This window comes from Columba livia, chromosome 14 (genome assembly GCF_036013475.1).
Source record: "Columba livia isolate bColLiv1 breed racing homer chromosome 14, bColLiv1.pat.W.v2, whole genome shotgun sequence".
Taxonomy (NCBI): domain Eukaryota; kingdom Metazoa; phylum Chordata; class Aves; order Columbiformes; family Columbidae; genus Columba; species Columba livia.
In genome coordinates, this window is record NC_088615.1 from 14,859,492 (window position 1) to 14,875,779 (window position 16,288).

Below are 16,288 nucleotides of genomic sequence, written 5' to 3' on the forward strand. Positions count from 1 at the left end.
TGATAAACCCCTCACTAATTTGCTGTTGTTACACATGGAATTTTAAACACTAGAAGTGTACTTTTCGGTTATGACTTTTACAGTAATAATTTGTGCAACTCATAGGTACGGCTGGAGTGGCCTACTGATCTCGCTGTCAATCCCATGGACAACTCACTTTATGTCCTAGAGAACAATGTTATTTTACGGATCACAGAAAATCATCAAGTTAGCATTATTGCTGGACGCCCCATGCACTGCCAGGTTCCTGGTATAGACTACTCTCTTAGCAAACTGGCTATTCATTCTGCACTTGAATCAGCCAGTGCCATTGCCATCTCACACACAGGAGTTCTTTACATCAGTGAGACAGATGAAAAAAAAATTAATCGGCTACGCCAGGTAACTACCAATGGAGAAATATGCCTTCTTGCAGGGGCAGCTTCAGACTGTGATTGCAAAAATGATGTCAACTGTAATTGCTATTCTGGGGATGATGGGTATGCCACTGATGCCATCTTAAATTCACCATCTTCCTTAGCTGTGGCCCCAGACGGTACCATCTACATAGCTGATCTTGGAAATATCCGCATTAGGGCTGTCAGTAAAAACAGGCCCATTCTTAATTCTTTTAACCAATATGAAGCTGCATCTCCAGGAGAACAGGAGCTGTATGTCTTCAATGCTGATGGGATTCACCAGTACACTCTCAGCCTTGTTACCGGGGAGTACTTGTACAATTTCACCTATAGCAGCGATAACGATGTCACGGAGGTGATGGACAACAATGGCAACTCCTTGAAGGTCCGTCGGGATGCCAGTGGGATGCCCCGCCATTTACTGATGCCGGATAATCAGATTGTCACGCTGGCTGTTGGCACTAATGGTGGACTCAAGCTAGTCTCAACACAGACCCTGGAGCTCGGATTAATGACATATAACGGAAACAGTGGTCTCTTAGCAACGAAGAGTGATGAAACAGGATGGACAACATTTTATGAGTAAGAATGTTTTTGGATATATTAAGCATACATTTTATTTTTCAAATGGTAGTGAGTAGGTCCCTAACTGACCCTACTGAAATTTGTTCTAGGCTTTTCACTGAAACTGAATAAGGCCGATACATCTCAGTCTAGTGTGGTACTGCAAATGGTTATGTGGCTTCTTGATTTCACCAGTGTTGCCGGGTCCCTCTGGTGGGTACTGACCCACCTCGATTCCTGCCCCCAGCAACCTGTGGCTCCGACTGAGCTGCCTCTCGCTAGGAGCCCTAATTCCGCACTTCCTTTCGGAACTCAAATTATGTATCTTTCCGTTCAGACTCATGTATTACTCATGGCTGATAAAATGTTGATTAACTTCACTGATTGTTCATTCTTGAGACAAGTGAGGAAATTAGATCCCCAGCTATCTGTCAGAGCCCTGGTGTAGCTCCCGTAATTTGTAGATAACCCAAAAGCACCCTGGTGTTCAAGAACATATCGATTAAAAATCCAGAAATCCCTCTTTAAATGAAATTCATCAGAGATGAAGTTCAAAAGTATATTAAAAATCTCAAAAAGCTTGTCAGATTTTTGTTAATAGTCATCCTGTTCTTAGTAGTCTTATTGCCGTTTATTGATCAAAACCATTTTTGAAAGCAGGAGCTAAACAATATATTCAAAATACATGTAACTATTAAAGTTTGGCAAGTTTTATGCCATATATGGTATTTGAAATGGTTAATTAATGATTACCAAATACCATTTCTCAAATGAGTGGGTAGAAAGTATGAATAGGGATTTATTTATATTTTGTTTTAAATTGTAGGCTTGTTTTTAAGGTTACAGACTAGCAGTGGCACACACCTATTTTAGTTCATTAATGCATTTATCTTGGCCGCCACATCCTTTCTTTTTAGCGAAAACGTAAGTAAAGCAGGAATAAAAAGACCTGGTTCAGTCTGCTCAAAAGATGTCTAAATCAGCATTGCACGTCAGTATTCTGTCCATCACACATTTAGTTTCTGTACAAAGGAAAGCAGTGCCCTCTCGTGGGCCCTGGAAACTGAACTACTGCAACAGTTCTAGACAGTCGGTAGAGATGCAGAGGATTTTTCTCCTTAATATTTTGCAAAGAGTATTTATTTACCACACATTAGTTACAAAAATAACCCAGTTATGTGAACGCTTGAAGGTATTACCTGCTGATTACAAGACCAAGTAAAATCTCACTGTACTAGACAGTGGTGAAATCTCACATTATTGCTGATGAGGTGTGGGTGCCCTTCTAGGCAGGCTTTTTGTTGTTGTTTTTTCCTCTATAGGTAGCTCAAGATTCAGATCAGAAGTCATATAAACTAGTTATTTGTCAAAACACAAGTAATTAATTGTAGGAAATTAAATAGCAAAGTAATTTAAAACTCTGCGTGAAAATCAATGAAATATTTAAAAAGGTCATCAGAAAGTTACAAGTTACAAAACTGGTATAACCGGTGGCTGAGAATCATACATACAGACTTTTCGCTACATTAAAAATGCATGTACTTTATAGTGCATGTGTAAAATAAACTATACGTGGTGAGTATTATCTAGGTTAGAAAAATAGCCATAAAATGCCATTCACGGGGAGGTTAAAAGAAGACAAGTATCTCTATATGTTCATGGAAGCCCCTATTTGAGGACCAATAGATACGTATATGCACTGGAGATGCTCATTACAAAATACCAGAAAAATAGAGACATCTCCTTTAGGCTCATCTTAAGCAGCTGACTTATAGTACCTCCTTAATATTCTTTGTCATCTCATGTACCCCCACAGTTCAGGGTTTAATTAATAAGATAATGAGAATTAGTCAAATCAGATTTACAAGCCTAAGCAGTCACAGTCCACAGTCGTTAAATACTGGTTTCTGGTTTATATTTTTCTACAAAGCAGTTCCAAGGGGAAAGTTCTGTATTCATCATTTTGGTAGCTATAAGTTAGTATCAGTTGAAGACATAAGAAATACTCAGCCAATGGGAGTTTGTAAGGATAACAAAATTGGGTTTTGTGCCATTAAATTCATGCATTCGTACAGAAGTAATCAATACCATAAATTGTTAATAGGGCAGCAGACCTGGAAAAGAACAAATATCTTTTTAGTAGTAAAATAACACATGAAGTAAAGTTTAAGAACCCTTCTGAAAAATTTATTTCAGTACATTTATATGAGCCAGGCATTGAAGTGCTGCGCTATCTTAGTGGGTATATTCCTCTCTTTTATCTGCAACTGTATTCTGAAAATGTTCACAGAATTAAACCTGTACAGTGTATCCGGGTATGCATGTATATACGCAGAGAAATGCATACACAATCTATTTTTGTGTGTGTGTACACACGCTCCATATGCATATTATAATATACCTAGTGCATGTGTATATGCACACGGTTCATTTGCAGTAGGAACAAGCAAGGGTCTTAAATAATCCAACAGCTACCAGCAGGCTCACATGGGGTAATTTAAACTTGGGTTTGGGCATGAAGCACAGATCTTTGAAGTGGTCCTCAGTGGCATTCCACTTGGTCTTCACAGCATCCTAAGAGAATGCTGCAGTTTTCTTCTTGGGTTTTAGTAGGGAGAGAAAACAGGGATATATGTAACTGTATGTGGGTCTGCACCTTGCCCTGCTCTATGTTAAGTCACAAGCTGCTGTTGCTCCTTTCTGCAATACAATATATGCCACTATCCTGGTGACCCCACCTGCAAGCTGTGGAGCAGTGCACGGTTCAAACCCCAGGGACCACAAAGCTGGTAATAAAAAAACTGAGAAGATGTAGAGGAGCCACAATATTGGCCACGGGAGAACAGCCCGCAATGCATTATCACAGGCCTGTGGGAGGGACCCAGGGGTGGGATACGTGTACATCCCGCACGGGCCGGCAGCTCCGAGCCCCAGGATGGGGCAGTGGCTGCAACAGAAGGCGAGTCTGTCACCCAGAGCTGTCCTGGGAACTCACACCTGCCCAGGCGCCTCGATCCCCTCAGCAACGCGGTAGCGGGCACAGGGGGATGCTGAACCCAGGCTAAAGTGCCAGGGTTACGGTGCCAGGATTAAGAAAGGCTCCATTTACTCTCTCCCCCTCATAGTTTCATTAGTAGAAAAACTTGCAATGAGACCGTGCTCTAACTCAAGTCAGTAACAAAAGCTCAGTAATTTCAGCGTATCCAGAATCCACCTCATTTGAAGGTAAAAAATTGCCTTATCAGATCTGATTCATCTAGCCTGATGCATTGACTGTCACATGTAGCATCTGCTTCTCAAGACGATACCAGTAGAATATTAGTATATTTTCCATTGCAAAGTTTTATTTTCTTACTTCAGTAGACCCAGGTTCATGACATGAAGAAGAAAAGTATATAACTATTTAATTCCTGTATAGCTTTATTTTTATTGTTCAGATAAATGTCTGGTTGTTGTAGTCTACTAAGCACTCGCTCTCACATAATATATAAATAATAAAAAAGCCCCACCTCAGTAATGTTTCACTTCTAAATTATGTAGAACATAAGAGGTTTCTGTTTTATTAATTTTACATTTTTTACCTTTAAGGTATTCTTTTTAAATAAGATTTTATCGATGCAATGGATAAAATAGAAATGCCTTCTTTATATGTTGGTAGTGGAGTGTATATATCATTTAAGTAGTGACTTTTTAATATGTCTAGCTCGTAAACGAAACAGTCTGCAGATCCTCATAGAGAGTACTTTTCTATGTGTCACTTTAAGCATGTCCACCACTTGCTAATAAATCCTTTGAATCTCTGCCAGTGCTGTTTTCAAATAGCATGACCGACACTGGGAAACATGCCCTATGGCAGGAGGCAAAACACTGATTTCTAGAAATAGCATTAGAATATTTCCATTTTTCTGTTTCATTCTCTTTAGATCCTCATCCATTTTTACTTTTTAGACTGCCCTTGCACTTTGGACAGAGATTTTCAGCAAGTAGCCCACAGCAATCCCCAGGAATTTTTCCTGGGTTAATTAAAAACCCAGCAATGTGAGTGAAGAGTATGAATTAATGTCTCATTTGCATTGCCTAAAATATATTTGCTGATGGGGAATTTTGCCAGCCATTTTTCTGAATGTTCACCAAGCTCTGCGTAGTCACGTTGAAGCCACTCAGAGACTTTTCTAGTTTGTCCTAAATAACATTGTCTCTTTAGTAATATTTGACACCTAATATTCTGTTCATCGCCCTGCTAATCACTGAACATCCCAAAGTAGTCCACATACAGACGCTTAGGCTGTAACTCATTAACCTTTGGGAATTTTAAATTGTTCATTCTTTTTGTCCTTTTTGTTTTTCCTAGCTAGATGGATGCTTGACTGGATCAAGTTCTTTCCTTATCTGTACTTTATGAGTAGTTTTCAATATTTTTTTTGTGAAGACTTTTACATAGACTCAACCAAACCCCCTTTCATAGATTACCTCAACATATTATAATTTATCTAGTATCTTGTTGATATGGTAAAAAAAATATATATATATATACATATATATATATATGGGCAGAAACTCATGACTTTCATTAAGAACAATCATGTTGCTTAATCCTTGTTTGATCCTGAACTGCTTAAATGAACACTATTATTGGTCCCTTTTAGGTTGCATGATGCTTTGTCTTATTGATTTACTTCTTTGCCTAATACTTCCATTGATCCTGGTAAGGCTTGTTGCTCCACAGGTGATTGTTTTTTTCCTTCCTCCCCTATACTCAGCTGAATGGGTGCAACCATTTGCAATGGATTTCAAAGGCTTATTTTATATTTGTATTAACTGAGGAGCCAATTTGTGTATTAATTTTGGATGTATGCTATACAGTTCAGGTGGCCTACTTTGAGGTTTCTGAATGGTTTAATTGCAAAAAGTCCTGTTGAAAGCACTGATTTCTCTTCATCTTTCCAGCTAACCACAGATGTCCAAAGAACTCGACTAGCTTCGTGCTACTAAACGTGCTCCTCTCCTCTTCTGTTACTCTCACGCAGCGCAATGGATTTACCAGTTCTCTTCCAGGCTTCCTGCTCCCCGGATCTCCACGTTTGAAGGATGACCAGTTGGTTTCAATCTCTACCTAAACTTTTCCCTTTATCTACACAGGACATTTTTTCTTGCCTTTCTGCTGTTCAGAAGCTTTGGTAGCAGCTGGGTGAGAGACGCTTGCACAAGTAGAGAATTGCAGCAAGCAAAGTGTCAGACCGGAATGCTGGTTTTGTTTCAGGTCCCCATTTCTTGCCCTTAAAATCCAATGTTTTGCTTCTTTAGCATAGGTATGCACACAAATATAGCATACTGAAGGAAAGGGAGGAACAGTACGATTTGATTTCAGGCAGCATTCTTTCTTTTCCCCCTCCTCAGGCTTCTAAATAAATTTAACTCAATAAGCTCATGAAGAGCCCTTTTCTTTTATTTTTTTTTATCTTTATGCCTATGGAGCGCTTAATTAAGGTGTGTTGACTGCTGCCCTTTGTGCAACTCCAACCTATCCTGTTTAACTTCTCATCATTCGTCTTATGAGCCAAAAGATTGACCCCAAAATGAAGTTGAATACCACAGATAAGATCTAAATGAAATTATGATGTTCTCGAGCTGATGTCTTTCTTAATCTCTTATGAAAGTTTATTCCTTGATATGTCACTTAAGACCATGCTTAGTAGTTTCCACTAAGTATTCAATTGCAAATGTGCAGTATATGCAATTGTATATTGTAGTATCCATCGTAAGTCCACTTCCTTGGGGTGAAATGCAGCTATTGAAAGGTTAATTTGCTAATTATAATTGTTTGAGCACTCTGTATTTCTGTAATAATTTAGTTAATCAATTAAATAATTTAAAAGATGCTAGCCTGGATTTACACTCATATAGTTGAGATCAGTATCTCTAAATTTATTATTTCATCGTTATAGACTCTTTCAAGAACAGAGAAATAGGTATGGCCAGGATGTTCTTGAAAAATCTGTTTCATTCTGGGTATTTTTACACAAGTGTGGTGCATTATTAATACACAGGGGATTGAAATGAACATATATCCTTATGCTTTTTTGCTCTCACTAACTTTTCTATTAGCTATGATCATGAAGGGCGTCTCACCAATGTAACACGTCCCACTGGAGTGGTAACTAGCCTTCATCGAGAAATGGAAAAGTCTATTACCATCGACATCGAGAATTCTAATCGGGATGACGATGTCACGGTCATCACAAATCTCTCCTCTGTGGAGGCTTCCTATACAGTTGTTCAAGGTACCAAAGCGCACTTCTCAGCACATCTAACCACACACACAGCTCGAGAAAACAATTTGCAAAAGATTTGTGCCATTAGTACACTCATGAGCAGGGGAAAAAAGCATAAGGTTTGCAAGAAAAGCTCCCATAAAGCTCATTCCTAAAATGACAGGTCTTCAGGACAGGTAAGAGACATTTCACAATCATACTTTGTGTCAAATATCTATGCTCATTATCTACTGGTGTAAGCTAGTCCTGCCGTTCCCTCTCGGGTCAGGGTCACTTTCCCCGCTCACATATTTCGCTGTACTCCACTGCAAAATTGGTTCTGACTCCAGTGCCACGTTGCTGCAGTCTGAGTGCTGAGCGGTGGCTGCTGGGGTGGAAATTCTGCTGGAGAGGGAGGCTCAGGTCCCATCCTACTATTAAAAAGGAAATGTTCCAAATTTATACATTCTCATTAAATGAAATGTAAACCAGTCAGTGCAGTGGATGATCTTGTGCCACAGTTAGCACTTCGAGACCAGTGTTATATCCTGAGTGTGGCAGGAGGCATCAGAACAAAATGGTGAAATGGTTTCATGGAGCTTTCCAGCACCACCCAAGCATTGTATCTGATGGAGCAAAACCAGTCAGTCGTCAAAGGCAGACTGACAGCAATTCGGTGTGTGATGGGGGTTTTTAATTAAGATTTAAAGTCAGTGAAATAATATCACCGTCGAACAATAGTCGCCTCCTGACATAAATGTCAACATTTATAGACTATTATACCATGACACATCTGGTTACAAAGACTTTATTTCTCTTATACTAGATGATTAATTATGTAGATGCTGTCCTGTCAGACAAGCACTGGTGCTCTGGTGACAGTGGCACACTGTAGCGCTCCATCCTGGCTGAGAACGGCTGTGTCAAACAGCTGGAGAGCAGCACAGCCATAGACATATAGGATTATTTTTACACTTTTCCAAAAGCAAGAGGCCAGGGGTGTGAAGGGCTGGTGCACTTCGAGGGTGGGAGGAAGGCAGCAAGGAAAGGACGGGGCTGCCAGCCTGCGCTGCTGAGCGCACACCTTGAGGAGTTAGGGCTAAACTGGAATTCTCCACAAAGCTTCTGCCTGGAGACAGTTTTTAAATGGAGGGAAAGAAAAAGAACTGGCATTTACTTCTTCCCACTCATAAAGAGTCCACCAGCTTTTGTTTGTTTGTTTTTCTTTTCGTCCTGGAATCTAATGGTTTGTTGTTTATCCAGCAGTTCAGTTTTCTGGACTTTTTGTTCATATTAGAAATAAATTACATGGTTGAAATATATCGCCATGCATTTTGATTCACAATTAAAACCAAAGGGAAAACATAATGAAATAAACACAATATCTCTCTGCAGGCTCACTGTTACACTCCTGTTCTTTACATGAAACAGTAACATCTGTAATTCCACCATAGTACCACGTAAATGGTAATTGCAGGCTGACTTCATTTAACATCAACAGGAGTGCAATAAAAAACCAATCAAATTAAGCTATATGTTTTCTTTATGACTGGAGTAGCTAAATTATTTTCTTTTCATTATTGCTGTAGATCAAGTGAGGAACAGCTACCAGCTCTGTAATAATGGTACTTTGAGAGTGATGTATGCCAATGGCATGAGCATTAGCTTTCACAGCGAGCCTCATGTCCTGGCTGGGACTGTGACTCCCACCATAGGACGATGTAATATTTCTCTGCCAATGGAAAATGGTTTAAACTCAATTGAATGGCGTCTGAGGAAGGAGCAGATTAAAGGCAAAGTGACTGTTTTTGGAAGAAAGCTCAGGGTAAGTAGAATCTGTCATTACAATAATGATCTTTTCTTCTGTGGGCAGACAATTCTCCATTTTGAAGGATGTCTTTCCTATTTTTACTTGTTAAAAATGTACAAGTCTGGGATTGTCTTTAGTATGACAATCTTTTCTTTGAGAGGTCAGTTAACTGCATGGGATCATCTGCTGCAATCAGCTATAGAAGCTTCATTACTAAAAGTATTCCCAAAGAGGTTGGTAAAAATACAGGGAATATTGCTGCAAGTCACTCTGCTGTTGAAAGTGGGGGAAAAAGAGAATCTGACCACTTGCCATTTTTAAAAATGCTACGGCACACTTGGCCACAGTTAGTCCTGGGGAGCAAACGCAATTACAGCCTGAGCTGTTACGTTTTGCTTCTGGAAAATCCCCCTACAGATTAATGGAGACAGGCATATTGTGTTTATTCCCTTTCCCAAATGGTACGATTGGAAAATAATTGCCGTAATTACAAAGTCATAAGCATAGGATAAGAAAAACACTCAGGTCATGTAATCCATCCCCTGCCAAATTAAAGATCTGCTGCAGCCAGATTAATCCCATTCTGTTCTTAGCTGGCCTGTTTTTCACCCCTTAAGTATCTAAACTTCCACTGGCTGCTTCAGCATACATGGTTGATACTGGGCAGAAAACAAATGTAGTGCTGATCAAGTCCCAGTTCTTTTAATAATACTTTCAACATCATCTGACATGAGATACAGTTCTGTGTGTTCAACTTGATATACTAAATGCAATATATGTAAATAACTATGTAGTCATTTACAAAAAAAAAAAAAAAGAAGAAGACTAGGATGTTAAATTTGGTATTTTCCTATTGCTTAGCATCTAATTCACAGTGTTGAATTAACGAGTCTTTCCTTATTCTCACAAATCCTCAGAATGCACTTCTTGGGGAGAGGGGGAAGGTTAGACAAAAATGGAATGAGATTAGCAGCTAATCCTTAATAACTAAATTTCATGGCTGTGTAATTGATTTTTGATGTATTGACCTGCAGAAGTTGATTTTAAGTAGAAAATAGATCAGGTCTGCATTTCGACGAGGTGTTCGAAATAAAAATAAACAGGACCGTGAAATGAAATTTCTGTAATCCTAACTCTCAATACTAAAAATTTGATAGAGGTACTTGTGGTAATTAGCTGAAGTTAGACACATCTTAGAGCTGAAACCTTGCCTGAGATGGGTTTTCTAGCATCATGTTTATGCAAATCAAAACACTGCTTTATCTAGCAACACCTCAACATTTAATTGTCTGGTGTTAGTTCCTGTAACAATAATCACATACCCATTTAGCTCTTTTAAATGAAAATCACTGTGAGATTATAACAGGTTGAGTGGACTGAAAATGAAATTTGAAAATGAGGGAGAAAGCACAGAATTTATTTGCATCTCATTTATCGTAATTCATCTTTAAAAATTGTGTAGTGAATGAAACAGCAAGAGTGTTGGAGCATCATGGGACGCAGGTGGCAGGCAGGGCAGGGACAGCTGTGGCATGAACCACTACAGAACAAACACAGCACTGGGACAACTGGTGAGAGAGCGTGCGGAGCCGTCACCTGAATCCCAAATTCAGAATTAATAACAGGCGGTGGTATTATTGTGCGGGGTTCACCCCTGCCTGGGCGGACATCACAAAGCCAAGGAAGACCCGCGCTTCACCTTTGTGTTATCTCGCTTACCGTCTGCTACTATTTTATGCACCAGACGCTCCGTGTCTTGAAGTAGTTTCAGATGAAGTCTCGCTCAGGTTCCCTCTGAAGAGTTTTTGTTACGAGGCAGCATCACGTCAGGGATTTCTGTTGCCGGAGCTTGACGCAGGGCACAAAGCGCCTGTCCCTGCAGCTGCCCGAGGAAACCAGGTGTGCGGGTGGGCAGAGGAGACAAAGAGAAGGAGCTTGTTCAGTCACCTCCAGCCGTGACACTTGTGACAGCACTAGTGGTGTTCCCAGGAGGGGTGGGAGTCACTCGTTTTGTTTGGGTTCCCATCAAATTCATGTGACACTGCAATTACATGCTGCAGTTTTACTTATTTTACAAATGAAGTTACTGAGTTACCCAACAGGTGCTTGCTTTATTCTCTATGTGATATCTGTGGTTGTGCTAGCTCTTCTGTGCAATCATTTAAAAAACCCTAATGCTTTGGTTATGTATGGCAAAGAAAGGTAATAATCTTTATAATGCTTTTGAGAAAAAGGGAGGATACCTGGAGTCAGGCTTTTCTATGTACAGATTACAGTTGCACTTACTGTACTGAAGAGAAGAAACCCCAGAAATCCCAGCTTCAGAAATGAAAAAAAAAAGCAGCTAAAATTCAGTTCTTAATATTTTTTAAAGACTTACGTTTTTGCTGGGTTTTTTTGCTTTTATAAAATCTGCCAGTCCATAAGAAATTGGGTTCTTTTCAGTCATACACTCACCTTTTCATGTTACAGCTAAATGTTTTTGAGAAGTGAGGGCTCTCTTCTGCATCCCCAAGAGCTCTGTGAAGGAAAAGGGTTTGATATGTCTCTGTCACCAGGATTGATCCTACATTTACACAACTAGTGCAACCAGCTGAGAAAAGTACTATTGTTGAGTTTGGCTTCCCTGCCTTTGTTTCCGTTACAATGGGAGAGCAGAATGCGATTTATTGTCAATGTGTTTAAAAAAAATACCCTATCTTCTATTTGAGTTACAGGAGAAGTTGTTGCTGAGATAACCTTTGGGAAACCCTACAGAAAAGAGCTTTTTCTAATTATTTCCCACTGAGGAAATGCAAACTGTTAAAGAGCTGAATTTTATTAATGGAAAAAATTAGGATAATGAGCGATAATTGGAAATAATTATTTCTTTACAAACACAAAACTGTATTAATTTTGAATTTCCTTTCTGTATTACTGAATTCCTACGGAGTCAGTTGGGATGGGAATTGGGTTTACCCCTGCCAGGGAAAATATCTCAGAATAACTTTTATGTCCTCGAGAAAGGCTCAGGGTTAATTTACATATTGTTTGATGTGCAGTTTAATTTTGGATAAGAGAAAGCGTTGCTTAATCAAAGCTACTGCAAAATGTAAGCTGAAGAATGAATTCCCAGAAACTGATGAATACTTTTAAAGTAGTCATTGCTCTCAAATTATATCTAAAGACTTCTACTTTATTAATGGTGCATCTACAATTAAATTACTGAAGAAGCTTTATCAGATTACAGCATTAGCCTGAATTCTGTGGCTTAGCCTCCAGTGAATATATTTATGTATCTCTCATTAAAGCACTCTCACTAGAAGCCTCTCCATTTGGCATTCTGAGGCACCTTTGTTTCTGTTTTGCTCTTTCATTAAAAAATAAAATTAAAAATAAATTTGGGACTGAAACATTTTGTGCTATACTTTGATTTGAAAATTGTAACTGGAAAAATAAAAAAAAAGGAAAATATTTAATGTAATTATTTAGCACTTTTTTTTTCTCAAAACTAGAAGTCCATCTTTCCAAGCCTGTATGATCAGGATTTTTAATCAGAAGAAATGAAACTCATCCCAAGTGATGGGGTTGCTGAGCGGCCTATTGAGTATTTGGAAAGTAAATGAAGAAAACATTAAATGAATTAAGTGATAAGCAGGGTGTCGCAGCCACAGAACCTGAGTGGCTAAATCTCAATGAAGACACCAAATTATAATTGTTCCTATTGTTCCTTGAGTCATTGTAGGGAAAAAGGCTACGAACTACTAATAGTAGAACTAGAAAAATTAGTTCCATTCAAAATAATTTGTTTCTCTGCTATATGTGAACACTCTGCGCTCGAAGCCCCAGGTGTGCACAATGTCTGTGCATCCTGACAGTAAGGAACTGTCTCTCCGGGAGGTGGGAAATACCCCAGTAAAAGAGTCAAAGTTACATATTTAAATATACCTGGCAGCAGAAAGCAAAAGCCCGTTAATAGGAAGACATCCTACACTTTTGAAAATGTGGGGAAATTTAGTTTTCCTTTGTGCATGCTGCTGTCATGCTGAAATTCCATAGAGGCGTCATGCCCCCTGACTGCAGCCTTCCTCTGCTCCGTAGGTGCATGGAAGGAATTTACTTTCCATCGACTACGACCGCAACATACGCACAGAGAAAATCTATGACGACCACCGTAAGTTCACGCTGCGGATCATTTACGACCAGCTGGGGCGGCCTTTCCTGTGGCTGCCGAGCAGCGGCCTGGCCGCCGTCAACGTCTCCTACTTCTTCAACGGGCGCCTGGCCGGGCTGCAGCGCGGCGCCATGAGCGAGAGGACGGACATCGACAAGCAGGGCAGGATCATCTCCCGCATGTTCGCGGATGGGAAGGTGTGGAGCTACACCTACCTGGAAAAAGTAGGTGGTGTTCTTTTACCGTCTGACATTAGCCTCAAAGAGAAAAGGTACCGTTCAGCTTCATTTTAAGCTCTGCATGTAACATACAGAAATTATCTAAAATTTTACTGATTCCAGCTGTCAAGAATCCCTTTGTACCTGGTCTCAAAATTCCCTATTTTTCAATTAGTCAACTGAATTTGACTGCTTTTTAATGGGAAGTGCTTTGCGCATGCTTTGTGTCCTTTGATATTTTCCTGAAAGCACTTAGGCTGCCATACAATGGCATAAACTAACACAATGCATTGCACTTAATTAAAACCAAAAGTATATGACTAAACCTGACAAAAGGTTCAAGTAGAAAAAGGTAATTAATCTCTAATAATTATTTATTAAATGAAAAAGTGGTAATGCATTTTTATATAGCCTAATTAAGACACTTCAATCATGGAAGTGTCTTAAATACTTCAAAACTGCATATTATTTTCCCTTTCCCTTTGTAGAATCTGTTGTTTTAAGCAAACCAGAGCTGATGTTCTCTGCTTAGTTTCTCACGTGTTTCACAGTAACAGTTGTGAATTACAACTGCTAGCGGAAAGATAAATGAACTCATTTATCTAACTTCTCTGCATCCCTCAAAAAAAAACCAACAAAAACAAGTCCTGCTAAAGGGAGGGCAGCTGATGGGTTGCTAACCTACACCTTCTCTGGAATGTCAGCATATTGATTTTCAAGTAGAAGATCTTCTCATCCAGCAATCTGACAATATTCCTGAGCAGCTTTGTGCCCCTAATGAATGTATCTATGTCTCTCTTTATTCAGTTAACATTAGTTCCTCTTCAGTAAACTTTTCTTTAATACCCTCTCAGAGGTCACATGCTGAAAGACAGTAACTGTGTATTGATTCTTTTCCCCTCTAGTCAATGGTGCTGCTGCTTCAGAGTCAACGTCAGTACATTTTTGAGTATGATTCTTCAGACCGACTTCATGCTGTTACAATGCCCAGCGTTGCTCGGCACAGCATGTCAACCCACACCTCTATTGGCTATATCAGAAATATTTATAATCCTCCTGAGAGCAATGCATCGGTGATTTTTGATTACAGTGATGATGGGAGGATTTTGAAAACATCATTTTTAGGTACTGGCCGACAAGTCTTCTACAAGTATGGAAAGCTATCCAAATTATCTGAAATTGTTTATGACAGCACTGCAGTTACTTTTGGATATGATGAAACCACGGGTGTCCTAAAAATGGTGAATTTGCAAAGTGGAGGATTTTCTTGTACAATCCGCTATCGGAAAATTGGTCCTCTCGTTGACAAACAAATCTACAGATTCTCTGAAGAAGGTATGGTCAATGCAAGGTTTGATTATACATATCATGACAATAGCTTTCGAATCGCAAGCATCAAACCCATCATAAGTGAGACCCCTCTGCCTGTTGATCTTTACCGTTACGATGAGATTTCTGGCAAAGTAGAGCATTTTGGCAAATTCGGAGTTATTTATTATGATATAAATCAAATTATTACTACAGCAGTTATGACACTGAGTAAGCACTTTGATACCCATGGACGCATTAAAGAAGTTCAGTATGAGATGTTCAGGTCCCTGATGTACTGGATGACTGTACAATATGACAGTATGGGAAGGGTCACCAAAAGAGAACTGAAACTTGGCCCATATGCCAACACAACCAAGTATACCTACGATTACGATGGAGATGGGCAACTGCAAAGCGTAGCAGTAAATGACAGGCCAACCTGGCGTTACAGTTACGATCTGAATGGAAACCTTCATCTCTTGAATCCCGGAAACAGTGTCCGACTGATGCCACTGCGCTATGACCTAAGAGACAGGATTACACGCTTAGGTGACATACCATACAAAATCGATGACGATGGGTTCCTGTGTCAGCGAGGCTCCGACGTATTTGAATACAACTCCAAAGGACTCTTAACAAGAGCTTACAACAAAGCCAATGGGTGGAGCGTTCAGTACCGCTATGATGGACTCGGCCGAAGGGCTTCCTGTAAGACTAACTTGGGGCATCATCTACAGTACTTTTATGCCGATCTTCACAATCCAACACGGGTAACTCATGTCTACAATCATTCCAATTCAGAAATTACCTCTTTGTACTACGATCTGCAAGGCCACCTCTTTGCAATGGAGAGTAGCAGCGGGGAGGAATATTACGTCGCCTCTGATAACACAGGCACTCCGTTAGCCGTGTTCAGCATCAATGGGCTCATGATCAAACAGCTGCAGTACACAGCATATGGGGAGATTTATTACGACTCTAACCCCGATTTCCAGCTGGTTATTGGGTTCCATGGGGGGCTGTATGATCCTTTAACCAAACTCGTCCATTTTACCCAAAGGGACTACGATGTCCTGGCTGGACGCTGGACATCTCCTGATTACACCATGTGGAAGAACATCGGTAAAGAACCTGCTCCTTTCAATCTGTATATGTTCAAGAGTAACAACCCTCTCAGCAATGAACTGGATCTAAAGAACTATGTAACAGGTGAGACTTCATTACATTTCTTACAAATAACAGTTTGGAGGTTGATTTGGGAAAGAAATCAGACTTCTTACCAGCCATTTGCTGAATCCTCTCATCCAGGTTGGGCCAATTTCCTTTTCATGCTATGAAAAGGGCTGGCTAGTCCTGATGGTACTGCTCCTCCCCGAATAAAAGGTGCTAAATGAGAAGCCACAATGAATTATGGAGGGGGAAAAGAAAAAGATTACCTGAACATCCAATTTCAGCATAGTTCTCTTCCTATTGAACTAGTACTGTATGAAGATGTATTCATTCTAATTTTATATAAGGAAAAGTGAAGTCACCTGCAAGAATCACTAGCAGGTTAGTTGCAGCATCAGGAACCAAACCGCTCA

The 16,288-nt window shown here is 39.8% G+C and overlaps 1 protein-coding gene across 17 annotated transcripts in view; it reads left to right on the plus strand.

Moving 5' to 3' along the window:
* TENM2 (teneurin transmembrane protein 2) overlaps positions 1 to 16,288 on the plus strand; it is a 645,420-nt gene that overhangs the window by 623,459 nt on the left and 5,673 nt on the right. For all 17 annotated transcript variants that reach the window (XM_065030083.1, XM_065030081.1, XM_065030084.1 and 14 more), the window contains 5 exons: positions 106 to 980; positions 7,068 to 7,243; positions 8,803 to 9,038; positions 13,104 to 13,400; positions 14,300 to 15,914. In XM_065030083.1, the coding sequence (XP_064886155.1) occupies positions 106 to 980; positions 7,068 to 7,243; positions 8,803 to 9,038; positions 13,104 to 13,400; positions 14,300 to 15,914 (3,199 nt within the window). The remainder of the gene's footprint in view (positions 1 to 105; positions 981 to 7,067; positions 7,244 to 8,802; positions 9,039 to 13,103; positions 13,401 to 14,299; positions 15,915 to 16,288) is intronic.